Here is a 24,461-nt window from a genome sequence, read left to right on the forward strand (position 1 = left end):
GGGGGTATTGTTTCAGGGGAGAAGGGTACTCACTGACCCACCCTAAATCCAAAGTCTATTTTCTCAGCATAACCAAGGAGGCAACTCGGCTGAGTGCCTCTAACTTACCCTTACTCTGTGTGTGTGTGTGTGTGTGTGTGTGTGTGTGTGTGTGAGAGAGAGAGAGAGAGAGAGAGAGAGAGAGGCGGAGTGGATGTCGGGGGACTGGGGGTGTCTTTCTCCTCCTCAAATTTTAGTCCTGCCTCTTGGACCAAAGTCTAAAGTCTATCCGTTGCTTCGATGAGTGTTTTACAGAGAACGCAACGCCCGGCACCGACAGTCCAAGCACATCATTTAGTGGCAGACTAAGATTTATTTACTCAACGGTCCAATAAAACCAAGTTATTCATAGATACAGTGTGTGCTAGAGAAGACTAAGCTTGTAGTAAAAAGAATTTTAGACTAAGAGTTAGCATATCCCTGGATTCCAGTCTTGGCTCTGTTATTAATTTAAGGTGATGTGATTTTGGCTGAGCCGTTAGCCTCTCGGGGCTTCAGCAGGCTTGGAGGTGAAATGGAGAGAGTGAATCAAATGACCACTAAGGTCATTTGGATCAAACACTCTGGAATGAATGTGGCCCGTATGTTCAGAAGAGGGAGTAACCATTCTGGGATAGAACGATCAAGAGTTTTCAAAATATAAGTAGGGGAGTTTGTTCATTTTCTACAAAGTCTGATCTCTCTGTTGCAAAAACCCCAGAGTATAGAGACGTCAAATGTAGATTGCAAACGTCCCTAGTAATCTTTGCTTCACAGGTAAATACTGTTAATTGTTTGGAATTTTTTCTTCCAGATATTTTAATTATAAGTGCTACTTATAATCATTACTACTGCTAAGTGCTAATTATAATCATTACTATCTGCATTAAAATGGAACACCAAGTATATGCTTCTTCAACAAATTTTTATGAATTTAGAATTATACCCTGGGCATCCTTCCACCAGGTCATCACATACGTCTCATTATTTTTATTAGCGCAGGTGTCGCGTTGTGTCTGAGTTGTACTTCATTTACCTAACACCGACTGACAACATATAAATTGTTTTTTTTTTCTTTTTGATCATAAACACCGATTCTAACACTATAAAATTTCTTGTATACCCATGTCCTAAAATTCAGTCTTGACTTTGCCTGCCTCTCTTCTCATTCCCATCCATCACCAGGCCCGGGTGCTGTCACCCAGTATCTCGGGAAGCCCGCCGCGCCCTTCTCTCCATCCAAGTACCTCCGCTTCCTTCAGGTGGAGATCCAACAACAGGTCCCACAACCACAGCCCCTTCACAGGTCTCCTCCCTCCCAGCTCTGCAGCCGGAGAAGCAAAGCTTATGACTTACTTGTTGAAAACCTTCAATAGCTTCTCACTGTTCTTAAGGCCCCTGACTTATAATGCTTGTCCGGTCTGTCATTTGTTTTCAGATCCATTGGCATAGACTCTGGGATGCATGAGTGTGTTTTTCACCTGCACCCTAGGCTGAACGTTAAGGTAGCAGCCCTGGTCAGCAATGCGCATGTCAGAGGTCCTTCCTAAGAATGTGCCCACAAAGGCTGCAGTCCAGAGGTGGTTTCTGCAGGTAGGGTAGCTTCTGGATCTCCAATCAACACCAAGGACTTTCCCAATTAGCATATGGATGTCAGAAGCTGTTTTTCATCAGGGAAATCACTTTCGTAGATGTACAGACTGGCTGGAAACAGTGTAGGGGCACCCCTATTCTCGTACCAACATGGAAGGTGGTAGATCCAGCCACCTGTACCCTCCCAGTGGGTCCCAGTACTTGTTTCTGAAAAATGCTTGACTCGTGGCCAGGTCAAAGGACTCTTGCTGCTTAAGTTGAACTCTTAGGTTAGCTCAACCCTGCCTGTAGAAGAGGGTCACCTTTGCCTCTAATGAACTTCGCATGAGAAATAGTTGGAGAAATTAAAGGAAAGGAACCAGGGACTTCACCAAGCCTATACAACAGGCTGCGTGATTTTTGAGTCCTGCTTAGGGATCGGTGTTGGAAGGTGGGGCTGAATGGAGCCTGAGATTGGCTTGTGGGCCACGTGGGAGGCTGTGAGGAAGACGACCTTTACCCTCACTCAACCCTAGATAGTGGAGGTTTCAACATTCATCAAAAGTCCCCTAAATAAATAGGAAGGATCACATCGGCATAGGTCAGATCACAAACAGCACGCGGCCTGCCTCTGCTGGGACTCCTGGCGCTCAGGACGTGTCTAGGAACACTGCCCCCTCCGGACATGTGACGGCGCTGTTCCCTCTCCCACCCCGGCGGCTCCTGTGCCTCCTGAGACCTCTCCCTCTGGTCTCATTCGGACATGCTTCCTCAGGGAAGCCCTTGCTGCCTCTCCGGCAGGGTCCCAGCTCCCATTCTACCCCTGGCGGCGCCCAGGACCTTCCTCCCCGCCGTCCACACAGGAACACAGAGTCATAGCTCTGTACGGTTATCACCCTGACAACTATGGGACTGTGTCCAGGTCTGCTTTGCTCACCTTTGTATCCCTACCAGCTCGCACAGTCTCTGCGGCCATCTGCTCAACTAAAGAACACTTAGATCTTCATTCACACGGCATTAGTAATGGGGAGAGGAAAAGAAAAGCTCTCATGGCACTGGGTTCACCAACTAGAGTAGGCCCTCTCTAGTGAAGACACTTTACAATAAAGTTCTTAACATAATCCGATCAAACTCACAAAGGATGCAGAATATATACAATACCAAAGGAGAGGCAACGGCCGTCTCTTTAAATACTATAAATGCCAACTTGGTTATCTGAAAATCCTTTATGGAAATGAGGACCAGGAAAAGGTCATCATCTTCAGGTCTCATTTCTCCCGATTTTACAATTTCCTTTAGTCTTGGCACTTACAGAATGATCACTCCAGCATGTAACTAAGCTCACTTTCTCAAAGAACTCCACGTCTATCTCCTCAAATGAAGTCCTTGGAACCCTCCCTACTTCCCACTAATACAAACGTGGAATTGAGACTCCATTCTCCCTGCCCCCCCCAAGATTCTTTCTATGCTTGAGGTACAGAGAGCATTTAAAACAGACCCTGGGTAGACATTTAAGTAGATGACTTTATAAGAAGGAAAGTTCTACATCTGGTTAGAAATTTAGGGCAAAGCCCATGTGTCTAAAGGTTGAAGTCTGCTGTCACTCTGTGTGGCTTTTATCAATGGTACAGATGGAGGGAGTTGTGGGGAGATGAGGGTCCCCTGATGGCCTCCCCCAGCCCCATCCTTTCCTTCCGTTCCATACCCCAGGGTGCTGCCCTGGTCCAGACCTCACATTTTACATTTGAGAAAACTGGCAGTCACGGGCTGAGACTCAGAGTTATTACACATCTACTAAGTGGGGACGCATGCAAGGACAAACACTCAGCGTCCCAGTTTTACGGAGAAGGACGCCGAAAGCCAGGGAGATTAAGAGGAATTCCTGAGGTCCCACATCAAAAGGCAGAGTTGGGATTCAAGGCTGATGACAGCCCTCATCCGGGTCTCTTCTGGGACAGTGGGTCTCATCCTTTGCTCCTCCGAGACTCGCTCAGGAAGGGCAGCTGACCAAATGGCTTCATGATGGAAGAAACTATGAAACTACAACCCCCGCTCCCAGGTCTTTTTAAAGGGCTCACATAAACTAAATAGATGGTAAGCACTTGCAAACAGGGGTAAAGACATTTAATGGGACCAAACATGCATAGGGTGCTGTCATCTGTTTGAGGGGATGATTCTGATGACTTCTGACTTACAGGCATGCGTGTCCGTGTGCCTCACCCAGCCACACCTGCTGCTAGGGGCCCTGCAAAGTGCTAGGGTGGCAAATTCTTGAGTTTGTTTGTTTGTTTGTTTGCTTGTTCTGCTTTTTGTTTGTCCAATTAACTCTTACGGGGTCACTGCCTGTCAAGGGTGAATTTTAGTAATTTTACTTTCTCTAAAGATACACAGCTTTTTGCGGGGGGGGGGAGGGATTACATGAAAGTCACACTCCTTTCGCTCCATTAAATCTTTGAATTTAGGCAAGGTATTAGAAGACAACCATCTAGTTTCTCCACACCAGAGGGCTGTGACTTCTCTACCCCTTCCTTTGTTTTCAGGCTCACCTCCCCAGAACCACACCTTAGCCCTGTACTTCAGCACCAGGAAACACTCGCCTTTTAGCTTTGACAAGACAAAGCCTCACATCAGTAATGGAGGCTGAGCTAACTTAAGGGTGGGACGACCAGGCCTCTGTCAGCGATCTTCTCAGGCTGGGTTGCCATGTCGCGCTGAAACTGTTACTATGTCCACTTCTAGGACATTTGGCCTCCTTCACCAAAACCAAATCCCAGCGAGGATCATAAAACCTGTCCCGTCACGTTCAAGAGAGAATGCAGATAAATTGTACTTTGTAAATGAAATCTTGACTGCCTAGCCAATTAACTCTGTTTTATGATTCTTTGTAGAAACGACTGCAGCAGTAAATGCCTCCTGGGACACGCTAGACAGCCAACAAACCAGGATTCAAACCCAGGTCATCTGGACTTTAAAATGTGAGCTCTCCCAGCTTCCCCCACGGTGCCCAGCGGAGGCTGGGAAACCCAACCGGGAAAGGAATTGCTTTGAAGTCTTTCAGTCAGAGTACAGGGCTTGGGGGTGGGGGGTGGGGGTGGGGTGGAGCTGAGGGTTCCCGCCCTTGTTTTGCCTCTGACTTGCTGGGTATCCTAGAAAGAGTTGCTTTCTCTCCGCAGGCCTCGGTTTTCTTATCCCTAAAACCAGGTGTTTGGATCAGTGAGGCCCCTTTCCAGGTCGTGATTCTGTAACCTACAGACATTTTCAGAGTCTTACCTTAGTTGCTTAAGAAAATAGGCTTAAAAATTTACTTGGAAACAAGAAATATCTTTTTTATCACTCAAAGAATCAAAGGAAAAGATTGCACAATTACATCATTTGACATACAAAGTGGGGTTTGTTGCCACTGGAACCAACATAGGGATTCAACTTGATAAGGAAAACAGATAAGGGAGAAAATGCTTTTATGAGGCATTTTTAAGTTTCCATGAAATAATTACTTCAAAATCACCAATTTAAACTTCCAAGCACCTGAGTTTGGCACAGTGTCTATGAAAAAGAAGGAAAGAAAGAAAGAGAACACCAAAGCAAAAATTGATCAGTTCGATAACTTCCTCCACAGACCAAAAAGAAAACCTGCAGAGTGCTTCGCGGGTTAGTCAGAAAACTTGGCTTGGAGTCAGTAGACCTGAGTTCAAGTCTTGCCCGAGTGACATCACGACCTCTCACTTGCCTTAACTTATGAAAGGGGCATAATAATCCTGTCTCTACAGATGTCACGGGGAAGAGCTAATACACTGAAGAACTACATGAAGAACTGTTTCATTATAACTCATTGCCTGCCAAAAAAGAAATCCTTTCACTATGTTATACAGGGAATGACAACGGATACAGATTTGGAAACTTTGTTTGAACTGCTTCTTAGCAAAAGTTGAAAAACTGCTACAACTCAAAGGAGTGGGAGAGGTTGCCTGAAAGCAAACAAACAGAAAACCCAATCTACCATACCACCAAAAAGTCTCTTCTTTTTCAGGGGTAAAGAAGGCAGAGGTAACATCCCAGCCTTAAAGTGTGGGAAACACAGTTCAGAACTTGGCAGTCCAGAACCATCTCTTCACTTCCTTTTTTTTTTTCCCCTTTCTTCAGAATCCAAGTTGGCATCAAGTCTTGGGGGATGTGCTTTGCTTCTCAGACTTCACTGTACTTATGAATTGTCCGGGGATCTTGTTAAAATGCAGATTCTGATTTGACAGATCTGAGGTAGCATCAAGACTGCATTTCTAACCAGCTCCCAGGTGACCGCCATGCTGCTGTCCTTGGACATCACTCTGAGTAGCAAAGCCCTTGGCTTTCTGGGGGGAAAAATGGTGGAGGATTGTTTTTGGAGGCACACAGACATGGGTTTAAGTGTCATCTTCATCAGCTCTTAATTGTGTGACCTTGGGCGAATAATGTCATCTGTACAGTGGGACTAACACCTATTTGATATAAGTGATAGGAGGATCCTTTGAGATATTAATAAATAGATATGATTTTTTTTCAAATTGGTCTTTCTCTTGGCTCCCTAAGCTCATTATCTTGTCCCCTATTACTCTTTCCTGATGATCCAGTTGACTTATTTCTCTTTACTCTGAATCTTCTTGTTTAAATAGCCTTGTGCACTTGCACACACACCAAACGTTCTTCAGGGGCACAATCGTCTCTGATTTTATTTCTTTCAGCACATAAATCAAGTAAAAGTATTCTTAAATTTTGTTCATACACAACCCTGAGCTGTATGACAATACCATGTTTCCCATCCTTCCCTGTCCCTGTCGCATCATGCAGGGCCAGAGAGGCAGAGCCGTTTTGTGGTTACAAACATGGGTTTTGGGTCGGATCTGAGCACTAAAGCTGGTTCCATCCCTTGCCAGCTGCATTTCCTGCCCAACTCAGACTGACATATCTGGGTTTCAGTTTCTTCACCTGGAAAATAGGATTTCGGCCTTCACCTCAAGCGTTGTTGGGAAAATTCAGGTAGTTGAGTTATGCAAAGTGCTTAGCCAATGTGGTGGATTGCAAAAATGACCACGATTCCCCACCCCTCCTTGAATCCTTCCCATTCTCCAAGGCGACTCTGACGTTCCTCCCACCAGAAGGTGTAGCCTTCTCCACCCTCTGCATCTGGGCTGGCCTCTTCACTGGCTTTTAGGGGAGACTGGAGGAGAAGCCACTTGTGTCCCTTTCAGCCTAGGCTTCAAGGAGCGCTGCTTCCACGCTCCCTTTGACAGCCATGAGCCCACACGTGAACCAGCCCCCGCTGCCTGGCCTGCCCGATGATGGGAGGTGGGCGGACCGCTGCTCCAGGATGACTTAGCCCATGGTCAGCCAACCCTTGGGGACAGGGCTGCCTTGTGATCACAGATGCGTGAGGGAGTCCGACAATACCGGTGGAGTCACCAGGCCCCAACTGCTGACCCACAGAGCTGTAAACTAAATCAACAGTAGTCATTCTAAGCCACCACGTTTGGGCTGGTTTGTTACACAGCAGTAGATAATCGATACTCTATGTAAGTAATTTCTCCATAAACAGTGGCTGTTATAATATTTTGGGGAAAAGATACTTAACGGAAGATCAACTTCCCATATGACTAAAATCGGTCCTTTTCGGCTAGTAGTAGTAGGAAGGTGACTGCGCTGGGAATTGGGATTCTCCGGTTGTGGCTCCAGCAGCTTTTCTGTTACGCGACCAAATGACCTTAGACACCTCATTTAGCCTCTTAGAGCCTCAGTTTCCTCTAATTTATGGTGCTCAGAACCAGTGATTTTTAAAATTCTTTTCTGGTTCTAAGAAGGATTGAGGGTGCACTTTTCCAGAATGCAACACTTCTTTCCTTGCTAACAGATAGTTCTGAACCCAATTTTTCCTGTCTTGTAGGCTCAGAATGTCATCACAGACGAACTTCACTATATTGGTCTTGCTGTTTAGCAACTGGTTTTGACTACATCTCACACTTATCCTAATGGCCTTATGCAGAATCTGGGAGGTGGGCCTCCATGCTGCGGACCAGGAACCCACATAGCTAAGTGCATTAGGCGTCCAAAGAGAAATAATTACATATGTACATACGTTCTGGTGACGGTCTAAGTATGTGGCTCTTAACAAGTCTTTACTTGTATTTATTTTTAAGTCGCTACAGTCTGGAGGACGGAAGCTGCTGGCTGTCTGACCACCAAGGAAGAGGGATAATGCTTCACAGCCGTGACATACAGACCCAATCTTTATCACACATAAATGACCCAAGGTATGCACTCAATTATCGAATGGAAGGAAAAAGATTTAACACCAAAATCAAAAGAAATGTCCAAACTCTAGGGCGTACAGATTGACTCTGGGATTCAGAAACAAGCGAATCACAAAGAAATCTGAATACGTGTTGCAGGACAGAGCTCTGCACGGGGCAGTGACGGAGGTGACTTTCCCTCTGTCGCAGGCCCTCTGCGCCCCTGCGTCCCGCCGGTGTGCGCTCTGACACGGCACTAATGCACACCTGCAGAAGCTTCTCCACGACACACGGCCGGCTGTGCTACTGTCCACTTCCACGACTGCTACACAGTCAAGAGTCAGGGTGTTTTATTCCCCGAAGCAGATAAGCTAAATCAGAGACTGTGTATACAATACGAGGGCAAGAGTTTGTCCTAACTTAGCCTTCAGATGTACATATTTAAGTCTGCGTGAAGCAGCACTGGGTTGTTTAAAGTGCGAACTCTACTTAGCTCACTCTTTATCAACACCTTTCTCTGTGGTAGAAACAAAGGGCGTGCAGCCTGAGAGTAACATCAGTAGAAGGGAAAGCACGTGGCTCACAGTTACCTGCCTGCAACGGATGTATTTTGAAATGACATGGAAATCAACTGCAGAGACTTGAGCCACCCAATATTTTCTTGGCTTGATGTCCCAAATACCTTTGTCCCGCTAAGTATCTTCAGAATCAATTCACTTCTCACTCTCCTCTCGTGTGGATTTTTCCAGCAGCTGTCTTGCTGGTATCTTTCCCACTTCAGTCTCCTCAGCGCAGCCAGAGAGAACTAAGAAACAGATCTGCTCTGCTTAAAATCCTCCCCTGGTTTGTCTGAAGACTGGAAGATCCCCAAAGGCAAGGACGGTGTCCCTGGCACCTGGCTGAGTGTGGGTCTGATTATCTCTGGGCTTACAAACGTGCTGTCTCCAAGGTCAGGGAGGGGTTTCACTTCATTTTAGAGAGCCACTTGTCCAATGAGTTGAATGGAATTCACTGCTCGGGGTAAAATTTGAGACATACTTCTTTTCCTTTTAATATTCACTACCGCTCAAGGAACATCTTTTCCAAGATGCTTGATGACACTGAGCTAGTATTTTGAGTCCTTTCAAGTATCTGCTTCAGGACACATACTCATCTGATGGCTATGTTATGTCTTAGGATAGGGTCACTTTTTTAAAGATTTTATTTGAGAGAGAGAGAGAGAAAGGGAGAATGCACACAAGCAGGGGAGAGGGGCAGAGGGAGAAAGAGAAGCAGACTCCCCGCTGAGCAGGGAGCCCAATGCAGGGCTTGTTCCTGGGACCCTGAGATCATGACCTGAGCCAAAGACAGACGCTTAACTGACTGAGCCACCCAGGCACCCCAGAACAGGGTCATTTTGATGATATATGGTCCTTCTGAAGATTCCAAACTCTATGGGACCAGGATATTCTTAGGTGAAAAGGGTGTGAGTAGATAACAGATTTCACTATCATGTTATTCTCTTAAAACACCATTCAGGTGGTAACCACACTAAGAAAGGCTACAACTGGGGGACCCATCTGACCCACAGATGGGTGAAGGCTCAGGTCTATCCTCCCCTGGGATGAGGCTACCGATTCTTTTTTTCTAGATATCTAGAAAATCTACCTGCAACCAGAGAATCAATCTAATAACCAAAAAAAAAAAAAAAAAAAAAAAAAAAAAAAGGCAGGAGCTAGGTACTATTTAACCAAGACCTCAAAAGAGCCCACGATTCAGGGTTACTGGAAACATTGTGCAACTAAGGGAATTTGCAAGTCCAGGTGGAGGAAACCCAGCTACTGGGAGACTGGTATTCAATTATTTGGAAACTGGAATCCCTTCCAAGCAGCTCAGTAAATGGGCTCTTGAGGCACCAAAGGCAGGGCAGTTCCAGGAGGAAGGCAGGAGAGTACCTGCTCTGCCCTTGGGCTGGACCGAGATTCTGGCCAGAGCCTTGCCCTATAGGTTGTGTTTCCAGGCTCAGAGAGACACGAGGTGGGAAGTCAGGGGAATCATTCCATTTTTAGGCTGTGGAACATATTTGGGTGACCTGCAAGTTTCTGCCTGGTTTTAAATCCAGATATGCAAAAGCTCTTAGAACATAGCTAAAATGGGTCATATTTATCTTTAGACGTCACTGGATATTGAAACCTTGAGAACCATTAGGGACCAGGCCCTGGGGCCAGATGCCACGAGACAGGCACTTATCACATACTTGCTGAACAGAAAAGGCAGGACCAGGATGAGCATGGAGTGAGCAAAGAAGAGAAATAAACCCAACCCCACCTTCCTGCATTCATGCCTGCTCCATTCCTGATCTGTGATCAAGGCAGCTTCCTATAACGGATTCTTCACACATTAGAGAAGTACAAAGAAACCCAGAGTCCTACTTACCCTTAAGAGCTTCAAAGAACTGTTTCAAAGACCTGCCTCACGACTGCTGAGGTGCTCTATAGACACTGGTGTTTGGCATCAGAACCTTTAACATCGGTCTCCTTAAAATACTAACTGGAGGATTAGATGTGGGAATAAGTGGAATATTTTTATGCAAATAAAAAGAATTTATTGTGTTTAAAAGCAACGACCACTTTTTATTTCTTTCTGATTCAACTCTCAAACGTTTCTCATCTTTTCTACAGTTTTGCTCCTCGCAACAGTGTGGGTACAGCCACCCAGGACACTCATAAACCATGGTGAAAAGCGCGGCCAGTAATTCTCACAGTGACAGGAAGCAAGTTAACCACCCTGTTCTTTAATGATCTGAACCACCTCGTGGAACACTGACTTCCTCTAAATTCACTGAGCAAAAGTTTATACCACAATGGAAAATAAAATGTACTAAGTTACTGAGAGGAGTTTTTGTTTTGTGTTTAAGGTTAATTACAGTCCTGGAGGGGGGAAAAAAGTCCCACTGATTTTTGAAATCGGTCTCATATCATTGGAAAAATTCTTCAGGGGTGGTTTAGTGAAAATCTCATCAGGCTGCCAAGGTCAAATGAGACCCAAGCAATCGACCTGGGAGATGCTTGCCTAATTATTAAATATTCAGCAGTTTGTGACCATTTAACAGTTTGCACCTGGCACGCTCTTTCCACACGTGCCGCTTCCTAGCGCTGCCCCCTCCCCGCCCCACCCGTTCCCACCGCCACCCCGGGCGCCAGCACCCCGACCGACCTGAGCAAATCCTGGGACCCAAGGACATTTCAAAGAAACAGCGGCGGTCAACATTCCATTTCCGTTTTATTCGAAAACGCTCCGATGCTTAAAAATGGGGGAGGGGGGCACTTAGAAATAAGGGAAAATCTCTTGCAGTTTTTCCAACTCAAGTTCTCAGGCGCTGTTGAAAGTTCATTAATTAGGGATTTAAAACCAAAACTGTTTCATACACCACTAAGATGCCGAGCTTTCCAAACTGTCCTGGTCTTGAGTTTGGGGCATTTGTAAAAGTCCTGCCTGCCCCCGCCCCCCCCAGCCCGTGCTGGATTTGGCCTCCCTTTCCGTGCCTTTGTTGGTTGAATTCCGTGACTTTTTCGAAGTAATCAAACTGAGAATTGCCTCGCCCCATTTTTTTTTTTTTTTCCTGCCAGAAGGAAGTAAAGAAATAAAAACGACCTGCGAGAGAAGTCGGGGAAATAATGCCCCAAAGCCGAGCTCCGCAGGAGGCAAGCCCGCGGCGGGGCCCGACGCGCGGGGCGGGGGACCGTCCCTACCTGGGGCCGGGCGGCGGCGGCGGCTGCGGTAGCTGCGGCGGGGTCGCGGCGCCCATGGCTTCGCCGGCCTCGGGCGGCCGCGCCGGGAAACACCAGCGGCTCAGCGCCGCCCGGAGCCCGCCGCGCTCGCAGCGGCCGCCCCGGCGCGGTCATTGGGCGGGCGCGTCACGTGGCGCGGCCGGCGGGCGAGCCTCCCCAGCACGCGTAACCCTTTACCTGCGTGCCCCGAGCCGCGCGGGGGGCCCCCCGGCCTCCCGACCCCCGGAGCCGGACTGGCCCTCCCCCGGTGCGCTCGGCCTCGGGGCGGGCACCGCCGGGTCGCGTGCCCACCGCCCGCCCAGGCCGGGAAACGTCTTGGTGCCTACTTTTCTGTCGTGCTGGAGGGAGAGGGGAGCCTCCTATGATTCTGGACGTCAGTGGGGAGATCCAGAAATGCGCCCCCTGGCAAATAGATCTGTACCCCTCACCCCGTATTTTTGTGTTTGGGGTTCCAGCCTCTTCCGTTTCGACCCCGTGTGCGCCCTATCGCGTGCCGGCACTATCAGAGCGGCGGGTCTGAGACACAGCGCGGACGCTACCGTGACGTAACTCGCAGGCAAGTTGCACACACTCGCCTGCACCCTGGAGACCACAGTGGGCGCTCAACGAGGTCCTGCTTCCCCCGCTCGCCCCCCACTTCCCTCTCTTTTCCCGAGCTGTTGGAACCTCGGCTGCAACACCGTGTCCACACCGCCTGAGCTCCACGCCCGTTCTGGTTGCCGTGCGCGCACCTAAGGTGGGTGGAGAGCTGGTGGCTTTACCTGAAAATATTGCTCAGGTGTTGGAAGTTCTTCTCACCTGTGCTCTCAAGTTGGGATTGATAGGAAAATGTGTGAAGCAACTGCGCCACCTAGCTTACCCTCTTCCTTCCCCTCTTCAAATTATCCAGGGAGAGTCAGGATAAAACGGGCTGCTGCAGAATAGGACAGAGTAGTATTGAGAGAGGGACATACTGTCCTTGGTTTCTAACGTGCCCACTTTAGGGATTCCAGCCCCATTTACACATTTGTCACCCTTTATGGGAGAAAACCCATTTTGGGGGCATCTTGCCAGTCGTGTAGTAGCTGCATGCTTTAAAATGATAAATTTAGAGGGAAGTTACATGCTAGTTTCCATCATTTTCTGATAGAACTCTGTCACAATAAAGCATCCTCATGTCCAACGTCTAGTGGATGCTTTAGTAACGTCCACAGAATACTGGCACATTTACCAGTGAAATTACTCTGACCAAAAAGACATTGGTATTTATCTTAGGTTTTGAAGTGTGGTTCCCAGGCTAGCAGAATCAGCTTCATCTGAAGGGATTCAGTAAAAAATATGCATTTTGGGGCTCTACCCCAGACATACAGATTCTGAAATAGTTGGGGATAGGGAGGGTGAAGTAATCCGTGCACACTCCAGTTTGAGAACCACTGCCCTGAATATGCTTAAGCAGCTGGTGAAGTTACCTTCATCTATCAAAGGCTGGGATTCTGTAAAGCCAGAGATGGTGGTGCTATTGGTAACCTTAAATTCGGTGTTGTGTAATTTGTCACACCGATACACTGAAACGAAACCCTCCAATACGACCATATACGTGTAGTCCGTACTTCAGATCACATGGAATGCCAGATGGAGCTCTGCAGGGACCCTTGTGAAAACTACAGAAGAAAAACCTATGGTTTCTGGACACGTGTGGGAGTGAAACACCATGATTCAGTTAGTGTTTTAGGTGTGTTCCTGTTTTCATTGGCATATAAATCGTTCCCAACTGATGAGTCATGGAAGATAGGAAGACGAATTTGTTTGAGTGGATTTGTCAATAGAGTTCTAAATTTGTCAATATGGTTCTTAAAAAAAAAAGGCCCACAATTTAAAAAAGTTTATGGTATTGGATTCTATTATAACGAAAAAAACCACCATCTTATGCATTATTTAGATTTTTGAGAAAGAGATAATGGGTTGGATTCTTTGCCTTTAGCTACAATTTCTCCACTGTGTGGATAGCACATTTCCAGTTGCCTGCATGGATGTCTTTACTTTTGAACTCTCTAGGTCCAACTTCATTTTAGTATTTCCTTCATTTTCATCTCCTAAACGTATTCATTTTACATCTGTAATTCCACTGTCCACCCAGTTTCAATTGGAGCTGGAATTCTGTGAGTTCTCCCTTGTTCATCACACAGCTCTGTCAGTTAAGCCCTGAAATCATGCCTCTTCTTAGCATCCTCGCTGCTGCTGTTCTACATCAAGATCTTCTACTTTCTATCTCAGATCATTACAGTAGTTTCTTTACTGGTCCCCAGCTTCTGGTCTCTTCCATCTCTGATCCATCTGACATAGTACTGCCTGAGTCATTCTAAAATGTCATTTCAACCAGGCCTTTTCCCTTCTCAAGAGCTTTCCCACGATTCCCTATGAGTTACAGAATAAAGTTTAACTTTATGTATGTATGTATGTATTTAAATAACCTCTACAGCTAATGTAGGGCTTGAACTCTCGACCCTGAGATCAAGGGTCGCATGCTCTACTGACTGAGCCAGCCAGCGTCCCCAAAATAAAGTTTAAAAAGCCAGCATAGCATTGGAAGTCATCCAGAGTATATGTCGACTCTCCCTGTTTGTGTTCACGCAGTTTCCTTCATCTGAAATGTCTTTTTGATATTCTGACAGCTAAGTTCCATTTGTCCTTCAAGCCTCTACTATTACCACCTCTTGGCCATTCTTTTTGAATCCCAGTTTGAGTTAATTGCGCCTCTGCGGTGTATTCTCAGCACCTGCGTTTCACTTTTATTAACAACTTTTTTTTTTTTTTCTTAATCACTGTCTTACATCTAATTTAGTTGTGTCTCCTTTAGATTGTAGGATTCTGGAGGGCAGGGGTTGTACATGAGTACTTTTCAGATCATCTTAGGGCATAAGCACAGTGCCTTGGACAAAGCCAACACACAGTATTTGTTGTGTTCTTGACCCTGGGAAAGAAAATAATTAAGTTTGTTAAACAACAAACTCCATGTATATGAAATCCTTTTATTCACTCCTCTACATTCTCTCAGAACTGAAAGGGAAGGTTTAACCTTCAACCTAAAGGATTTAGATTAGAATCCAAGAAGGAATGCCCAGCATGGGTAGTGGAGTTAAGGAGAGTTTTCAAGGGGGTGGGGAGTAAATCCTAAACAGAAATAAGTCTCAGCCAGAGGAAGATGAAACTGGATAGATAATTTCTTCAATTTGTTTCTTAACGTCTTGATTTTAAGTTTCTCTGAGAATGATTGTTTCATGAAACTAAATACAAAATTTTCATCCGATTATTTCCTAGTTACCATTATGTAGACTCTTCATTGCTAACTTGTTTTTAAAATTTTTTTTGTGAGTGTGTGCGTGAGAAAAGATTCTCAGTTCCCAGAGGCAAGAAATGGAAAAAGGTGCCTATGGGAGGAAGATTCCTCCTTGGTCCTGCCCTCTCACTTGGAGGCAGTTTATGAGTGGGACGACTCCTTGGTTATCATTCTTCCCTCCTTGGGCCCAAGCCCCAGAAGGAAGCACACTGTCCTTGCACTTACCCACAGAACTTGTTTCCTATCTGTTTTCCTATGAAGACTGTGAAATCCTAGAAGGCACAAGCTACTTTACTAACCTTTGCCTTCCCGGCAAAATGCACAACCAGATAACTCTTTGCTGAACGAATACATCAGCAGTTGTGGTGTACCTGAAACTGCTGGGAGTTTGCAAAGACCTCCGGCGGTCTTCAGAGCCTAGCCTGGTCTCTAATCTGCAAGTTGGAAAACATTTTGTAGGCCATTATCAGTAAGTGCCTACTGGATACTCAATACCATATTTTATGCGCTTTGGAAAGGGTAACAAAAACCACATTGACGGTGTATTGAAATCCTATTCAGCGATTCCCCCTGGACCTCTGTTTCTAGATTTTTACATCTGTGAATTTGGAATATTAACAGTACCTACCTCATAAGGCTGTTGTGGAGACTGATGGCTTAGTACATACAAAGCTCCAAAAATAGAGTCTGGTGTACAGTAAGCATGAACAATTATTATTATTGCTGAAAAACTCTAAGTACACTTGCAAAAGTTGGGGAAGAAAAACTCCATGCAAATCTAAGTCGTTTACCTTTTATTCATACAAACAATACACACACAAGACTGTACATTGTTTGAAGACTGCAATAATTTTCTAGTGTAACAACTCTGTAACAAAATTTAACTAAATGTAACATTTATGAAAATATAAATCTCTGATTGGGTAATTCTTCCCAACAATACAAAGTTTACATAAAAACATTCAATATGAGCTATCAGTTGCAAACAAGTTAGGAAAAATCATTCAAGTCACTTGTTAAACTCTATTGGCTATTACATAGAATATTCACACACTACATTTAATCCATCTAGGCATTTAATTCTTAGAAATGTGTGGCATGGAGGTCCAACTGATAATGACAGGAATAGGAATGTGTTGCTTCAGAAGAGCTAAAGAAAAAAAAAAAAAGCACTGAGTCATACAATTAACTCCAGGTGATCTCTACGTGGGCTGAGCCTTCGCTGGGCTACCCCCTTTCTGGCTGGTAGCTAGACCAGGAGGAACATACTGAAAAAAAGTCTTCCACCACGGAGTGGGTGTTCATGTCTGAATCCCATCTCTGTACGCTTACATGTCAAACTGCTTTCCAAATTGAAATGCAATGAGCTTGGATTCCCTTTGGATTAGATCACTTTGCTTCTCCCATTTGCAAAAACAATCCAGATGTCACTGTCTTCTTCCTCCCATTGCTCCCCCACATCCCTATGAGGGCTCTAGCAGAAGCTATCACTCCTTTTATTTTGCAGCTTACAAAATCGAAAGATCTACCTGCGGATACGCGATGAGTGTGTGGCCGAGCTGGGCTGAGAGCACACCAGTTCCTTGGTCATCATCCTGCCGCCACAAGTCACTCCCATCACGTTCAAGCCAAACTGGTGTTACTGACACCCTTCGAAAAGTCATCGAAGGACATGCCGTGTGGAGGGTATGATAGGAAGAAAATCACTTTCTCCCTCTTGGGATGTGATATTTCCTTTTAAATAGGTGAAGTAGTATTTAAAAAGTATTGAATACCATTTCACAGCTCTGCTTTGAAACGGGTAAGACTATAAAAGGCCCCAAGGAGCCCGCCGGCGGGAAAGGTGACAGAGGAAGAAGCCTACGGACAGTGTGGGGAAGTAAGAAAGTGATTACAAACAGGGACAAGAAAGAACCTTTGGACACCCTTAAGATTTATGGAATATTTTAGCACAAAGACAGGCATATTCAGTTTGTCCCCGAGTATTTGGTCATCTGTCTGCGTCTTACACAGGAGAGAGGAGGAATGAGAGTAAGGCAAATGTCTTCAGTATTTCGTAGATGGTGTGTCAAGAAGGCTTTCTTTCTGTTAAGATTTACCTCAGGGATTTAGGAAATAATGTATGCTTCCATACGACTGACTGAATAGCCCAGACTTTTGTTAGTACAATGATGGAAATGAACAGATGTCTCAACCAAATCTGTAATGCCCTTTCTATAATTCCGCTTTAACGCCCAGCACAAATAGGCATTTCAAAAAGACATGAAAAGATTGTGGTTTCTTATTCAATGTGTTTCTTTTGCAGCCCAGGAAGTAGTTTAAAAATCTATGTTCCATTATACAGAAACCCTTGCATGCAACTGTCTCAACTGTATTTTAACGAAGACTGACGGTGTGCTCAGTAGCCCTATGAGAGTGGTACTTAGTTCTTGTGCCCAGTCCAGTTCGTGGCCTCCCCTTTCACGTCCTTTCTCCTGGGATACTGGGAGTACAAGGGGGCGTTTTTGTTACGTGATTTTGCACCTTTTGACCTTCCATCTGCAGACTGGGTTTACACAGTTGTCAGGATTGTAAAATGTAAGGAGAGATTAAGGCTGTGTTTACTTATGGCCGCACAATCATTGGAGGTCAAACAGCTCTTTGTGTTCACAATTTCAAACGATTTCTGTAGAACTAATTCCAGTCACAGGGGTCTGTATATATAGCTCTAGCCTCTGTCATCTGAACCCATGGAAGGAGTTAAGCTGCTGCTTCCCACGCAGCTAACGTAAAAAGTAACCTCTAGCTTCCAGTTGATGCAGCCTGTTAAACACCATTTTTAGAAATTCTCTGTCAAGGTGTCATTCCTGGATTAACTTTGACAAAAAGAGCCAACTCAAAACCGATTTCACAATTCTGTCTTTCTGACGAGCATGGTAACACTGGAACTCCAGCATCTTTCCTGTCTTTACGGAAAGGAGTAGCTTATCGTTCGGGTGACAGAAGGTACTTTTTTTTCCCTTGTGCGTGTGTATCGCGCATGTCTGCTAAGCAAGAAGAACATTCTATCAGTTGTCAGGGGTGTAGCTGTGGCCCCTGGATTCCAGGGCGGAGCACACGCGCTCGTAGCAAGGATTGTGTTTCTTGGACGGTGTCGCCTCGTTGGGCTCAGTGGAGTCACTCACCGTGATGGGACTGTCTCTCGCAAAGACCTCGGTAGACTCTCTCCACAAGCAATCCACGGACACTTTAAAACAGTAACTACTACACTTTGGCCGGGATGCCTGGGTTGCGTTGTTGAAAATTTGTCTGCTGTTTGAAGTGGCAATTTTAATTTTCAGTGCGGCGTCTACACGGTCTACCACTGTGTAGATCCCTATACTCCCGTCGTCAAAACCCACAATGATGTTCAGGTGCCTCTGTGAGAGGGCAAGAAAAGTCGGTGTTTTGTAAAGGGAACAAGCCCCGATATTTTTGCCATCAGCCAGCCTCATTACAATCAAACTGGATATTGCACCATTTTCATCCTCTTCCTCCGCGTTTCGGAAACAAATGTATACCAGGTAGCGACCATCTCGAGACAGCCTTTGCCTCCAGATGACCCCAGAGGCGTGAACCACCCGCAATTTACCGCTGTGTAAATCTAGCACATTGATATTTTCATCTCCCCTGGATATAATGCCTAGCTTTCCATTGGGAGAAATTTCGAAATCCTCCAGATTTTTCAAGAAGTTGTTTGGAAGTTGCACTCGGCGACAGATTACTTCATCCGTCAGACTCCAGATATTCACGGTCTCGGCTGATGTGATAAACACAATGATGTCAGGACAGTCAGGGATCAATTTAAAATTCACAATGGTCGTGCCATCTTCGCAGCAAAATTTCTTGGTGATGCTTCCCGTCCAGAGACTGACCGCCAGCACTTTGCTTTTGGTCATGCCCACCACGAAGGTATTCGCTGAGGTTATGAACGCATTCTGCAGAGTGGTCAAAATGTTGCAGACCCTGTGGCCTGTGGCCAGTCTCCAAACCCTGGAGGCATTTTCCTCACAGAGAGAGACCACGAACTGGTCATTGTGTGTAATCAGCAGCTGAGAGATTCTCTGCCCGTTAATTCGGAAAAGGTTCTCACCGCTGCTGGTGTGCCAGACGTACTGGCTGCTTTTGTCATCTGATGTCACCATGACATCTCCAGAGGACGTCAGTACGCAGTGCTCGACTGTTCCTTCATGCTTAAATACTGCCTCAAGGAACCCACTGCTAAAGTTCCACTTGTGGACACAATCCGAGCCATCCAGGGAATAAATGATTTCCCCCCTGGCGGGTAATACCAGGCTTTGGATGGGTTTCCCAGTCTTATCTATGTTGGACATGGCGGTGATTATATCTATATCCCAGATGGAAAGAACACCACTGGTGGATAGAGACAGCAGCATATTGTGGTGACTGGATTTCACGAGCTTGACTATGGTACCTGAGATTTCCTGTAAGCTCGCCATACATTGGCCTGTGTCCCGCCTCCAAAAAAACACAGCTGAGGTATTTTCCATGGTGGCGATGATGCAGTCTCCGTTTTTGGACAGCACAGCAGATATAAAGCGTTCGTTGTGCTTAGCTCTGAACTTCTCAGCCACCTTCCACATGCCGGTATCTAAGAGCTCGATGCTGAGGGCTTTACAGATCAGAATGGCATTCTGGTCCTCTGAAAGTTCAATGCTGACCACCTCGCTGTCTTCTCTTCGGCAGTCAAAGTCGTCGGTCAGCTGGGGATTGGAAATGTCCTCAGTATTCCAAACTGAAAGGCTTCCCTCACTGTCCACCATTACCATTTCTTGAGCCGTGTCCAAGATCAGAAGAAACTTCACAAACCCACCTGAAAATTCAGATGTCACCGTACATAACTTCTCTCCACTCCCTAAATGAAATATGGTGGTGGTGTTCAGGTACTGTCCACAGAAAGCATACATACCGTCCAGAGAGCACTGGACGCAGGTCACTTCATACCAGCAGTGGAACTGGTAAAGGGGCCATCCGTAGAGCAGATCGATGACAGTGACATCTTTGCTGGCTTCAAGCCACGCGAGGGCATGGTTGACGGACAGCGTAAACCCATTGATGTAGGTGGAGCCACTTCCGTGCTTGGTGCCTTTGATTTCCACTTCAGACAGAAGACAAGAGTTTACGTTGTCGTAAATCAGCAAGGTGTTGTTTGTCGTAGCCACCACCAGATACTTTTCGTCGCTGGTGAGTTTCATGCCCAGGATGACGGACTGCGCTGTGGTGATTTGCCGGAGGAGCTGACGGCTTTCCACATCCCACGTGCTGATGGAGCCATTTTCTAGAGCTGTGAGGACAGTGCTGGGGTTACACGTAGGCAGAATCTCAGTGACATGCAGGTGACTGGAGGACAAGGGGAGACGCTCTGGGCTATACGTCACGTCCATGGATGAGTGCAATGGCACAATGGAGCAATATTTGGGCCCATCTTTGTCACATTCTAAAAGGAGGTGTCTGAGTTTGGGCAGGGAACTGACAACAGGCAGCAGTCTTTGCTGGAGCTCTGCCGAAAGGGAGCCCGGAAATGCAGTGACCTTGGTTTTGATACCGCGGAGAGTGCTAGCCAGGAACTTCAGCTCCTTCTCTTGTGAGTAGTTGTAAGCCAGCTCGATGTCTGAAAGCACTTTGTCGAACTGGCCAATTTTGATCATGGTATAAAGCCAGCTGAAGTTCATGATGATCCCGTAAAGCAGGTCATCGGTTTTTCCACACCTTGTCAGGTGGTGCAAAAGCTCTGACATTTTCCGATGATTGACGAAGAAGATGTCAGGCTCCAGGGGATTACATTGGAAAACCCAGGGTTGGTCTGGAGCCTGCCTGTCAAAGGAAGCCTGTTCCATGAAGTGCTTCTCTTCCTCAAGCAAGCTTCTGCTCTCCAAGTCAAGGCAACCATTCAAGTAGGGGTCTTCGAGGCAGAAAACTTTCCTCCTGCCCCCTGACCAGACTCCCAGAAAGTAATCTGCCAGGATGGTGTGCATTTCACGCAGGTCACTGTTGTCCTGCAGATACAACTTCTGGGCTATGAGCTGCAGGTGTCTATTGGCCCAGACCAGGAGTGTGACGTTCTTCACGTGTCTTTCTATTAAGTATCCGCTGAGACCCTCCTTGAGCCTTGCGATGTAGAGATAAGGTACTCTCAGGGGATTGCTGGGCCTAGCGCTCTCATTGAGCTCATTCATCACACTGTTGTCTAGGGCCAACACATCCTCCAGCTCCATTTCACTCAGACCCATTTTGGCCATGGTGATGTAACCGAGGGCTCTGGAGACCAGTTTCTGACCACACTTCTTCTCCAAGGACCAGAAGAGCTGCTCTATACTTTCGTGAACTGTGACACAGAGGGAGGATTCATCGACGTCTTTGTGTGATCTCCAGTGTCTCACCTCCCTGAAGGTCAGGTTCACAAACATAGGCAGCGTGCACTTGGAGAATGCGTTGTTCACGTAAATCTGCTGGCCGGATGTGACCTTCCTTTTGACCCGCAGCAGCTGGTGTTTGAGGACCTGGCTGCACATCTTCCTGTCCCGGGGAATCAGCTCGATGTAGTTGGCTTCTTCATGGATAAGGCACCTCAGTTTCTGCAGGATCCCATGTCTGTTGGGCAGTGTGGACAGCACTATTCGTACGAAGCGGGGAAGGTGAGCTGGGAGCCACCAAAGCTTCCTGGCCTCGTCACTCTCTGAGAGCTGCTCTAGGGCATCGAATATTATTACTAGAGGTCTCTGCAGTGAAGACTCATTCAAAAGGTTTATAAATAAGTCACGGAGGTCATGGATCTTCTTAGGGTAGCTTTGGACCAGACACCGGTAGTTGACTGCCAGTTGTTCACAAACGCTTAGAAGGAGAGTCTTAAGGTCAGTACTCATGTCTGTGGTTCCTAGAAATCTCATGACAACTACTGGGTCAGATTCTGGTCCTGTGTCTTCATGGAGCCAGCCATAGGCCTAAAACATAAAGGTCATATTTAGAATGATAATATCTATTCACACGGTTGCGTACAACAGCATTTCCTCTCTCCAGAGGTCAGACTTCCGGTTACCCTGATCATGCAGACAGTGACCTAGAACCAGGAAATGGGAAAACCTGAGAAGATCAAAGAGGGGTCACGAAGCTCATGCACTAAAACCTATAGGTGAGACCCTCAGGATCACTCTACTGAAGGTAATAAAACAGTGATAGTAGTATTATTCAATCCCAAGGCCGCACTTAGCTTGTTGTATTCTGAAAGTTACAAAGAATTTCATAAACAGTAAATCTGCATATCCAGTAGGACCAGGTTTTCATCACTGAATCCTGTTTCCTGGCATGGTTGCTGGCGCACAGTAGGCGCTTAGTATTTGTTTAATGAATAGATTAAGTAGTGATTTACACATTATATTGAGTCAAATATTTTCACTAATTGAGATCATTTAAGGCTGATCAAATTCCTAGCTAATTAGAATGTGATAAAAATAGTACTAAAATACTGAATATAATCCTTAATGACTCAGAGACATTTTACTATATTGTGGTGCCGTAGGGTCGTCTTTATGATTATTTATCATTGTCATAAAAATCTGTAAAATGCTGGCTAAAACTTTAAGCTCTGTGTTTTATAACAGACAGCTCACTATATATAAACAGTCCTCGCATTATCTCTCTGTAGGGCAGATGGGATTATAGTACCATTTAACAGAAGAGGAAACCAGTCCAGCCTGGATAATTGGCTTGCTCAGAGTTGAGCGGTTACCTGGAGACAAAGCTGGGGTTTTTTTTTTTTGTTTGTTTTTTTCTCTCAAATTGTAGTGTGAAGGAGATAACATATATGAGGGGGTTGTTAAATTTAGTATTTCTCTGGCTGGAAAGGCAAGGACAAGAAGGGATATGATCAAAGTATTAAAAAAAAAATCCCAAAGTCTATTTTTAGGGAGATAATGTCTTTCAGTAATCCTTGGAATTCACCAAGGATACTGCTTAGGAAAGGATGTATTTTATACGTGAGGAAGTAAGTTTATGAAACTTGGTTCCTCAAGGTGTAGTTCAGGTTAAGACATGAGTAAGTTTAGAAAAAAAAATGTGTGGATGTCAGTTTCAGAATGAGCTATTAAGGAAAAGAAGCAGTTTACGGTTTAGCCCCAGCCTTTGAAGCCAATATGGAGGAAGATAATCCTGCCATCCTACTACAGCTGTTTTTCAGTGGCAAATCAGAAGCAGCACAGGGTATTTTGTCCCTACATGGATTGCTTATGATTATAGGTATTGTCCTCGCTCCTCCCAGTCACGTGCTATGGAGGGTGATCCTCTGATCATGAGACTCGTGTCCGTGGAAATGCTGGGCACGCAGGAGATAACCTCGAGATAAACATGAGACATCTCTCTGCATTCTCACAAGGAACGTGAAGTCACAAAGAGAGCACAGGCTGTCGTCGGCGGGACAGGCATTTCCCAGGAGAGAGGCGAGTGGAGCAGAGGCAGGGGACCTAGAAACAGGTGAGGCTTCTTGGGGACCAGAGTCCTGGATTGTGAATAGACACACTCTGGTGGTTGGACAAAATATCCAGAAGAGTGAGAGCTCAGAAAACCATTTCTCAGGTTGACCAACTCGGCTTCAAGACCCCCTGCCCCAAGGGGACCGTTGATCTGTGCAGGGATATCAGCGCATTCCACACAATTCTGTTCCTCCTGTGCTGCGGCGCATGGACTTGCATCACAGCGAATATAGTCAAGTCCAACAACATGCGCCCTTTCACCCACTTTACTCTTCCCTCTTCTGGAGTGAAAAAGCCCTAGAGTGAAGGTGAAATGGTGCATGTAGATGTTTTCTCATTAGGTTTCAGCTTCCATGTGCTCCTCGTACTGTTGTTGTCTTGTTGACTTGGAACAATTCTAAAGTTTGAAGATTCATACAAATTAATGTCCACACACACACACGCACGCACACACGCACACACACTTTATTTTGATGCAACATGGCACCTGAATGTAAGCCTGCCACTTCATCTGCTGTTCCATTAAAAAAGAACTATGTCATTTAACACTAGGAGAAATGCCAGGGGCACCTGGGTGGTTCAGTCTGTTAAGCGTTGAACTCTTGGTTTTGGCCCAGGTCATGATATCAGGGTCGTGGGATTGAGCCCCGTGTCCAGCTCCACACTCAGTGCGGGGTCTGCTTTGGATTCTTTTTCCCTCCTTTCTCTTTCTCTCTCTCTCTCAAATAAATAAAAATCTTTAAAAAAAATAAAAAAGAAAAACCAGCAGCTGGTCTTGGCATATGAAGAGATGGTGAAATAACTTTCCTGGGGACTTTTTAAGAGTAAGTTTATACACCAGATTTTTGGCCTCTGAGCTTACTTTGAAACCTAATCCCCACATAAGGTACAACACAAGTGTCCCTGTTCTTGTCCTCAAGATGACCTCCCTGAGATTGTGATAGCACATGACAGATGACCAAGAGTGCTCGTGAAGTAAAAGAAAGCTCTGTTCTTGAGAGAATAACCACAGGAAGAACGATAT

General features: G+C 45.8%; 2 protein-coding genes and 1 long non-coding RNA gene across 4 annotated transcripts in view; 1 reads left to right on the forward strand and 2 right to left on the reverse strand.

Annotated features, from left to right (window-relative positions):
- Positions 1–11,693, reverse strand: part of PGCKA1 (PDCD10 and GCKIII kinases associated 1) — an 83,831-nt gene extending 72,138 nt beyond the window's left edge. For both annotated transcript variants that reach the window (XM_087864213.1, XM_087864215.1), the window contains exon 1: positions 11,579–11,693. The gene's annotated coding sequence lies outside the window, so the exon portion shown is untranslated. The remainder of the gene's footprint in view (positions 1–11,578) is intronic.
- Positions 11,694–11,810: 117 nt separating this feature from the next.
- On the forward strand, positions 11,811–22,741 carry LOC148109593 (uncharacterized). Its single transcript, XR_015725528.1, has 2 exons — positions 11,811–12,353; positions 16,441–22,741. It is a non-coding gene; the product is annotated as an uncharacterized LOC148109593 (long non-coding RNA).
- NWD2 (NACHT and WD repeat domain containing 2) overlaps positions 15,711–24,461 on the reverse strand; it is a 173,834-nt gene continuing 165,083 nt past the window's right edge. Inside the window, exon 7 of the mRNA XM_045770554.2 lies at positions 15,711–21,913. Coding sequence (XP_045626510.1) covers positions 17,981–21,913 — 3,933 coding nt within the window. The 3' untranslated portion in view covers positions 15,711–17,980. The remainder of the gene's footprint in view (positions 21,914–24,461) is intronic.

The sequence above is a fragment of the Ursus americanus genome, chromosome 8 (genome assembly GCF_024610735.1).
Source record: "Ursus americanus isolate L20-20 chromosome 8, mUrsAme1.1.p, whole genome shotgun sequence".
Taxonomy (NCBI): domain Eukaryota; kingdom Metazoa; phylum Chordata; class Mammalia; order Carnivora; family Ursidae; genus Ursus; species Ursus americanus.